This window comes from Setaria italica, chromosome V, assembly GCF_000263155.2.
Source record: "Setaria italica strain Yugu1 chromosome V, Setaria_italica_v2.0, whole genome shotgun sequence".
NCBI classification, from domain to species: domain Eukaryota; kingdom Viridiplantae; phylum Streptophyta; class Magnoliopsida; order Poales; family Poaceae; genus Setaria; species Setaria italica.
The window spans coordinates 20,016,275-20,026,357 of record NC_028454.1 but is presented as its reverse complement, the minus strand read 5'-3'; the positions used below and the strand labels follow the sequence as shown (position 1 = coordinate 20,026,357).

The window sequence follows — 10,083 nt, the reverse complement described above, 5'->3', positions numbered from 1 at the left end:
ATGAAATTCCTATAGCTAGGTGGAAGAGACGAAAGAATGAAGTCAGTGGCCAACTCTTGGCCTATTGGGAAGCCCAGCTTCTTCAATTGCTGAGTGTAACCAACCATCTTGATTACGTGTGGTCCTACTACTGCACCTTCTTCTAGCTTGCACTCTAGAAAGGCCTGGGACACATTGAACCTTTTCAGTCCTGGCCTGTGTCTGGAACATATCCTTGAGTACCACGATCATATCGTGCACCTCATGATTTGTTTCGAACTGCATCTGCAGCTCGGGTTCCATGCAAGCAAGCATAAGGCAGCTTACCTCAAGATTAGCATCAAATGCTTTCTTGTAAGCAGCCTTAACGGCAGCAGATGCATCATCAGCAGGTACTTCTGGTAATGGGGTGTCTAGAACATCTTCCTTTTTCGCAGCCCTGAGAACAATTCTCAGGTTACGGATCCAATCCGTATAGTTTGTTTCATTCAACTTGTCCTTCTCAAGGACCGAACGCAAAGCAAACGGTGTGGTGTTGCTAGGTGCCATTTAATCTACAACAAAAATAATGCAAAATACACTAATACAAACGTATCTATGATAGAGCAAAGTCATTAAACTATTTACCGGAATCTACTCCCACTAAAATCAATATCCCTCTATTGATACTTAGTGATTCAGGATCCACAACTAACAAGTCTACTAGTGAGCTTTAGCATCACCGCTAGCAAACGAGGTAGATCGGTAAGCAACTTTTGCTAATCATATCACATATGACTCCTGTTGTTGGGTGACATCTCCATGTTTCGGCGCCTAACCTTTATGCCCCAAGGTCCTTAACTATTAAGATAACCTTGTTAAGTAAACCAACCCTTATGCGTGTAAGTGTCCGACACAAACCCGTCTAGTCAAGGAAAACTAGTGGCACCCTAATTTCATAGACCCACCACTAATTGTACAAGACATGGGATGGTGCAAGTTTTCGTTGGGAGGGCATACAAACTTAAACTTTGTGAGGGATCGTTCTACTTCTAACATCACATTATGTAGGAAGTAAAACATAAAGAATAGCATTCACACAGTTGTGACATAGTATGACCCGTTTTCTTATGATGATCTCCATCTCCATAGAACATGTTCACCATGGTGATCTTCATCTCCATGTTCCATGTGCACCATCCTCCTGGTGATGAGTCCTCCAAGAATTAGAACATGCAATTACACCTAATAGCTAGTAATGTAGATTACATAGTTGCTTGGATCATCATAGATTAGTACGCAGACCATTAAATACATTAAGGTGACAACACATATGGCTCCAGCGATGTTGCTATACGTGCGACACGCAGGTTATGAATGAGTTACACACATGCATCACATACACAAGGGGCCATACCGATCACAAAATCATAGCATCCTACAAAACAGAGTTAGGCGTTCTAACGTTCAAAACTTCAGAGGCCCAAAACTCCATCTTTCAAGCCGAATTTGGGAAATCTAATTTCACTAAAACTGACAAAGTGAGTGAATTTCATGTGTAACTTTTTCTTCTGATCAATTTTCATATAAAATTTTCCTCGATCCGAGATTGTACCAAAAAGTTATGTCTGTTTTACCAAAGCATACACATACGGCAAAAATTCCGACCCGGTAGTAGATCCAATCTACTATTGCGCATCACATGCACCTGGCGTATGAACCTGGGTTTCGATTTGATCAATCACATTGATCTTCGCTCACTGCAACTATCATTACATGTATCACTTAACTCCGATGGCGGAAATCCGACCGGTACGAGTATGTTGTTACACGACCATTGTAGGAAGAACACGAAACCAGGTCATAGATCAATCTGAAAACTCGCATATCTCCATATGCACACATCCCGAATCCATAACAAAATAGCTACAGCTCTGATACCACTGTTGGGATACGAGGTACGCTACACTAGCGCAAAACAAAAGTTTTCTACCGCATAAACTAGGAAACTGTCGTAGATGGATCACGGGATTACCACAAGACGCACAGGTGCAGAAGTTATAGAATTGCATCAGGGCAGCGAAGTTGATCAGCATAGTCGAACACGTCGACGTCGAGCAGCTCCTCAGCAGCTCGTCAACGTACAACTAGGTCCTCCTCGTGCCACGGCTCGTCGGTGGCTCATCGGCGGCTCGTCCAAGTGCTGCAGGTGGAACACCTCCAAGGTATCCACACGTGCAGAGAGGAAGCGTCGCAAGCCGAACTGCTAAGTTCACGAGTTGCAATAGGGCGAGAGCGTGGGAGGCACGGCGGCTATGCTTCAGCCAAAAGGTGTCAACCCTAGGGCGCCCCCACCCCTCTATTTATAGAGGTTCCTGATGGGCCTCTGGGTCCGAGGCCCATTAGTACTCCTAAACCTGATCCAATTCGGATCACATCCGAATTGGGCTTCCAACCCCTTAAGTGTGTGACCCTATAGGTTCGGATACGTATAAACATAGCCCGAGTATTCCTACTCAGCCCAATAGTTGGTAGCGACCTCTAGCAAGACGTGTCAACTCCTATACGCACACGAAGATCATATCAAACGAACCATCACAACATCACGTACATGCTATTCCCTTTGACTCACGATATTTGGTCTAGCTCCAAGCCGACCGCTCTTTCTCGATCTTGTGATTTGGAATCTCTTTGTAGGTTAACTCTTAACCTTACGTAGCATGGCCATGCATTTCCGGATCCGATCAATCGAGGGGCCTAGATATATCTCTCTCAATCAGAGAGGGGCTAATCCCGTCTTGATTGACCATGCCTCACAGCATGCTTCTTGACAAACCCCAAAGCTACATTTTTAACTACCTTGTTATGGTGTAGCGTTTGATAGCCCCTAAGTAAGTCGATCCACATCTTGAGTACATGCGACAATCTCAGGTATGAGGACAAAGCGTACATGTTGTGTAAAGAGAGAACTACTTCTCGTGTTGGGTCTAGCACATGTCTCTACATGTACCCACATTATTAGTTTGACATCTCCATATCCATGACTTGTGAAACATAGTCATCAACTAATATGTGTGCTAGTCTAATATTTCATATGTGTCCTCACATGAACTCCGACTGATGAGGACATCAACACCAATGATACATCCACACCTACACAAGTACCAGTTTCTGGTCCTATAACTCGCGCCTGTGCTCGTCAACTTAATCATCAAGTAAGTTCACTCTTGAGTTCCTATCCATACTATCTAGACCATGGAGATGCGTGCACTCTTGTTTTGGTTAGGAATCATGGAGAAGACCGAAAGGGAAACGGACTCGCGCAGGCTGGATTCGGACTCCACGACAGTACCAATTTGTGATGGTCACCACGGTCGCATACGAACACGGATTGGGGCGTTCAAGTACTTCACAGATTCGTTATGAAGTCTATTTTCATATGGATCTGGACTCAAGTCTATATCTGGTCTGAGGCGGTCGCAATGACCAATTTACTACCGATAGGTTTTCTCATGCTGCGTCACCTTATTTTGGCCCAATGGGCCGTGTATCAAGTTGGGTCCATTAGGGACATGTCCTAGGGTTGGGGCACGACCCCAACTCCCTCCTGGTCATCCTCCTAGGCATTAATAAGGATTAGAGTCGCCACAAACAGATTGAGTTTTGTTTAGATCAAGTTTAGCTCTCGCTCCTTGCTTGTAAGCGCGCGTGCTGGATCAGCCGCCCGTCTTGCTGTCTTCGGAACCCCACCGTATTGAGATTGAGTTGGAAACCTTCATCTTCATCTAGTAAATTTAGTACTTGTTATACTTGTTCTTGCTAGTTCTTCGATTGCTTGCAGGACGAGTGCCCTAGTGGCCGGGTGACGCGCTCCACAAGATCGCGGCAGCCATTGGAGGTGGTGTATCGGTTGCTAAGGCGCAGCTTGGAAGGCTGTAGTCGGGCCGTGAACGTCGTCTCCATCGACCAATCGAGTTATCCCACGCCTCTCATCGAAAGATTGGGAATCAACCCTAGCAGGTTCATATCAGTTGGTAATCAGAGCAAGGTTTATCAGTGAGAGACTTCTAGTTCTTTGCTGTTTTTAATTTCCTATAGTCCAGAAAAGGCCAAAAAAATTAGTAGCTTAGTTCTCCATAATCCCAAAAAACCCTTTGAGCCTTTTACTATTATTTCTTAGTTAGGGCTTATTGAATTAACGGTTGCATCGTCGTGTCAAGTTGCTGGTCTTAGCGTCTAGTCGTTTAGAGTTTCGAGTTCTTGTCACGTTTGTGTCACTATCGCAGATTTGAGTTTATTTGTTTCTCTCCACAAATCAGATTGGATTTTCCAAATTCCTTTGTTTTGTTTACCACTATTAACCAAACCACATCCTTGGAGGTTTCATCCACGTCCATACTTCCATCTCCAAAAAGGAAATCCCACAAATTCAAATCAGAATTCAATTCGGAGTCCTGTTTTATCCTGAAAGAAAAGCACCATTTTTCCATTATCAGGAGTCCAAATAGGGAGTTTGAATACAATCTGGAAACTTGAACTTATCCTCTTTCCAACGGATCTGTCCTTGGTCCCAAATTCTTTTTGAGCACTTCGGAATCACCCTGGAGATTTGCGTATCTGCTGGATTTGCAAGACAACCACTTGTTTGACTTTGCTACTGAATCACCCTTCCCAAGGAAATATTTAATTGCTGTAAGTAGCTTGTTATCTCTTGTTGCAAAATTTGAGCTCTGTGCTACTTGAAAAAAAAAAGAAAAGAAAAACAGAAAGAAAGAAAGAAAGAAAGAAAAGAAAAATAGAAAGAAAGAAAGAAAGAAAAGAACGATAAAGAAGAAGAGAAGGGTTTTTCTTTTGTTGTTTTTCCTCTCCTTGTGATCCTTCCTTGCTGCAGCTTAGTGACTTCATTTGTGTCCAGGCTCGCGTCTCTAGCACGTACTAGCCTAGGACCAGCACAATAACGTCGTTGAGCGTTTGTTCAATTTGCTTGCAACTAACGTGGTTCTAGTACTTCCTTGCTTCAGCCCACCTATAGCTCCATATATTTCGACTACAGCTTGACAGGTCCTGTTGTTGCGGCACCGATACACTTCATTCCACGGTTGCAGACTTGTTGGTAGCCGTCCCTCCTGTTGAGCAAGGTAAGAATTGGTAAGAGCTTGTGTAACGGGTTGAGAGTGAGCGCCTTGCAGTAGCTACATCCTCATAGCTGTAGGGTTTTTATTTCTTCACCTATTTTCTTGTTGCCTTTGTTTGTCTAACCATGACAGGATCAGAGGATAGTCAGAATATGCCACATTCTCCCCGCACCAAGGGCATCATACAACATTTTGAAAAGCTAGTGAAGGGGCACGTCGAGGGGCTCGATGATGGTTTGCAGGTGATGAATGAGAAGATTGGGCAGTTGGAGGCCACGCAGCTTGCCACCAACACCAAGCTTACAGGGCTGGAGACATCAGTCGCTCGTATTGACAAAAGCCTTGCTGCTATTTTGAGGCGCTTTGATGAGATGCACGCCAAAACCACTAATGGACATGATGGAGATAACAACAAGGATGAGCATGTCGAGGACAATTGGGATGCTGATACTGAACAAGATGACCCAGATGCTCATGATCGCCGACGACTACGCAATAATCGCAGAGGTATGGGTGGTTATCGACGACGCGAGGTACATAATAATGATGATGCTTTCAGTAAGATAAAATTTAAGATACCTCCTTTTGATGGTAAATATGATCCTGATGCGTATATTACTTGGGAAATTGCTGTTGATCAAAAGTTTGCATGTCATGAGTTTCCTAAAAATACACGTGTTAGGGCTGCTACTAGTGAGTTCACTGATTTTGCTTCTGTTTGGTGGATAGAACATGGCAAGAAAAATCCTAATAACATGCCACAAACATGGGATGCTTTGAAACGGGTCATGCGAGCTAGATTTGTTCCTTCTTACTATGCACGTGATCTTTTAAATAGATTGCAACAATTGAGACAGGGTGCTAAAAGTGTACAAGAATATTATCAGGAGTTACAAATGGGTATGCTGCGTTGTAACTTAGAGGAGGGTGAGGAACCTGCTATGGCTAGATTTTTGGGTGGTTTAAACCGTGAAATTCAGGACATCCTTGCTTATAAAGATTATACTAACGTAACCCGTTTGTTTCATCTTGCTTGTAAAGCTAAAAGGGAAGTGCAAGGGCGACGTGCTAGTACCAAGACTAATATTTCTGCAGGAAAATCTACATCATGGCAGCCGCGTACGACTACTTCTTTGACCGGACGTGCACCTCCACCCGCTCACTCTCCGAGTCGGCCGGCACCACCATCTCTGTCCAGCGACAAGCAACGTGCTCCTCCCACAAATTCAGCAACCAAGACTGCCCAGAAACCAGCCACTAGTACCACTTCAGTTGCATCCACGGGTAGAACAAGAGATGTTCAGTGCCATCGATGCAAGGGCTTTGGACACGTGCAGCGTGACTGTCCTAGCAAGCGTGTTTTGGTGGTCAAAGAAGATGGTGGGTATTCCTCTGCTAGTGATTTTGATGAAGATACACTTGGTTTACTTGCTGCTCACCATGCAGGTAGTGAGGAACAACCAGAAGAAGAGATTGGTGCAGAGGATGCAGATCATTATGAGAGCCTCATTGTGCAGCGTGTGCTTAGCACACAAATGGAGAAGGCGGAGCAAAATCAGCAGCATACATTGTTCCAAACAAAGTGTGTCATTAAAGAGTGTTCGTGCCGTTTGATAATTGATGGGGGTAGCTGCAACAACTTGGCTAGCAGCGATATGGTGGAGAAGCTTGCACTTACAACCAAACCGCACCCACATCCATATCATATTTGATGGCTCAACAATAGCGATAAGGTTAAGGTAACGAGACTGGTGCAAATTAATTTTGCTATTGGATCATATCATGACGTTGTTGAATGTGATGTTGTGCCTATGGAAGCTTGTCATATTCTGCTAGGTAGACCATGGCAATTTGATACGGATTGTATGCATCATGGTAGATCAAATCAGTATTCTCTCATACACCATGATAAGAAAATTGTTTTGCTTCCTATGTCTCCTGAAGCTATTGTACGTGATGATGTTGCTAAAGCTAAGAAAACTAAAACCGAGAGCGAAAAAAATATAAAATCTATTAGTAGTAAGAAAGATGAGATCAGATTGAAAGGACATTGCTTGCTTACTACTAAATCTGATATTAATGAATTGGTTGCTTCCACTTCTGTTGCCTATGCTTTGGTATGCAAGGATGCTTTGATTTCGGTTCACGACATGCAGCATTCTTTGCCTCCTGTTGTTGCTAACATTTTGCAGGAGTATGCTGATGTGTTTCCAAGTGAGATCCCCGCGGGGCTGCCACCGATACGAGGGATTGAGCACCAAATTGATCTTATTCCTGGTGCATCTTTGCCAAACCGTGCGCCATACAGGACAAATCCGGAAGAAACGAAAGAAATTCAGCGACAAGTGCAAGAACTACTCGACAAAGGTTATGTGCGTGAGTCTCTTAGTCCTTGTGCTGTTCCGGTTATTTTAGTGCCTAAGAAAGATGGAACATGGCGTATGTGTGTTGACTGTAGAGCTATCAATAATATCACCATTCGATATCGACACCCTATTCCACGATTGGATGACATCCTTGATGAACTTAGTGGTGCTGTTGTGTTTTCCAAAGTTGATTTGCGTAGTGGGTACCACCAGATTCGTATGAAATTAGGAGATGAATGGAAAATTGCTTTTAAAACTAAATTTGATTTATATGAGTGGTTAGTCATGCCTTTTGGGTTAACAAATGCACCTAGTACTTTCATGATATTAATGAACGAGGTTCTTCGTGCCTTGATTGGAAAATTTGTTGTGGTCTATTTTGATGATATATTGATTTATAGCAAATCTATGGATGACCACCTTGATTACTTACGTGCTATTTTTAATGCTTTACGAGATGCGCGTTTATTTGGTAACCTTGAGAAGTGGACCTTTTGCACCGATCGAGTGTCTTTTCTTGGTTATGTTGTGACTCCACAGGGAATTGAGGTTGATCAAGCTAAGGTAGAAGCTATACAGGGATGGCCTGTATCGAAGACTATCACGCAAGTGCGAAGTTTCCTAGGACTTGCTGGTTTCTATCACCGTTTTGTGAAGGACTTCAGCACCATTGCTGCACCATTGAATGAGCTCACGAAGAAGGGAGTGCCTTTTAGTTGGGGCAAAGTACAAGAAAACTCCTTCAACATGCTGAAAGATAAGTTGACACATGCACCCCTCCTCCAACTCCCTGATTTTAATAAGACTTTTGAGCTTGAATGTGATGCTAGTGGAATTGGATTGGGTGGTGTTTTGTTATAAGAAGGCAAACCTGTTGCATATTTTAGTGAAAAATTGAGCGGGCCTGTTCTAAATTATTCTACTTATGATAAGGAATTGTATGCTCTTGTTCGCACATTAGAAACATGGCAGCATTATTTGTGGCCCAAAGAATTTGTTATTCATTCTGATCATGAATCTTTGAAACATATTCGTAGTCAAGGACATCTGAACCGTAGACATGCTAAGTGGGTTGAATTTATTGAATCTTTTCCTTATGTTATTAAGCACAAGAAAGGGAAAGAGAATGTTATTGCTGATGCTTTGTTTAGGAGATATACTTTGCTGAATCAACTTGATTACAAAATCTTTGGATTAGAAACAATTAAAGACCAATATGTTAATGATGCTGATTTTAAAGATGTGTTGCTGCATTGCAAAGATGGAAAAGGATGGAACAAATTCATCGTTAGTGATGGGTTTGTGTTTAGAGCTAACAAGCTATGCATTCCACCTAACTCCGTTCGTTTGTTATTGCTACAGGAAGCGCATGGAGGTGGCTTGATGGGGTATTTTGGAGTGAAGAAAACGGAGGACATCCTTGCTGGTCATTTCTTTTGGCCAAAGATGAGAAGAGATGTGGAGAGGTTTGTTGCTCGTTGCACGACTTGCCAAAAGGCTAAGTCATGATTAAATCCACACGGTTTGTATTTGCCTCTACCTATTCCTAGTGCTCCTTGGGAAGATATTTTTATGGATTTTGTGTTGGGTTTGCCAAGGACTAGGAAGGGCCGTGATAGTGTGTTTGTGGTTGTTGATAGATTTTCTAAAATGGCACATTTCATACCATGTCATAAAACTGATGATGCTACTCATATTGCTGATTTGTTCTTTCGAGAAATTGTTCGTTTGCATGGTGTGCCCAACACCATTGTTTCTGATCGTGATGCTAAATTTCTTAGTCATTTTTGGAAGACTTTATGGGGAAAACTAGGAACTAAGCTTTTATTTTCTACTACATGTCATCCCCAAACTGAGGGTCAAACTGAAGTTGTCAATAGAACTTTGTCTACTATGTTACGGGTTGTTTTAAAGAAGAACATTAAGATGTGGGAAGATTGTTTGCCGCACATTGAATTTGCTTATAATCGTTCGCTGCATTCTACTACAAAGATGTACCCATTTCAGATTGTATATGGTTTCTTGCCTCGTGCTCCTATTGATTTGATGCCTTTGCCATCTTCTGAAAAATTAAATTTTGATGCTACTAAGCGTGCTGAATTTATGTTAAAACTGCATGAAACAACTAAAGAAAACATAGAGCGTATGAATGCTAAATATAAGTTTGCCGGTGATAAAGGTAGAAAGGAACTAATATTTGAACTTGGCGACTTAGTTTGGTTGCACTTGAGAAAGGATAGGTTTCCTGAATTGCGAAAGTCTAAATTGATGCCTCGGGCTGATGGACCCTTTAAAGTGTTGGAGAAAGTTAATGATAATGCATATAAGCTCGATCTGCCTGCCAATTTTGGGGTTAGTCCCACATTTAACATTGCAGATTTGAAGCCATATTTGGGAGAAGAAGAAGAGCTTGAGTCGAGGACGACTCAATGCAAGAAGGGGAGGATGATGAGGACATCAACACCAACGATACATCCACACCTACACAAGTACCAGTTTCTGGTCCTATAACTCGCGCCCGTGCTCATCAACTTAATCATCAAGTAAGTTCACTCTTGAGTTCCTATCCATACTATTTAGACCATGGAGACGCGTGCACTCTTGTTTTGGTTAGGAATCATGGA

At 42.7% G+C, this 10,083-nt stretch overlaps 1 protein-coding gene across 1 annotated transcript in view; it reads left to right on the top strand.

The window, feature by feature from the left end:
* Positions 1-5,338: 5,338 nt before the first annotated feature.
* Positions 5,339-10,083, top strand: part of LOC111257330 (uncharacterized protein At2g29880-like) — a 9,625-nt gene continuing 4,880 nt past the window's right edge. Inside the window, exons 1-2 of the mRNA XM_022826662.1 lie at positions 5,339-5,600; positions 6,540-6,604. Of these exons, the coding sequence (XP_022682397.1) occupies positions 5,339-5,600; positions 6,540-6,604 (327 nt within the window). The remainder of the gene's footprint in view (positions 5,601-6,539; positions 6,605-10,083) is intronic.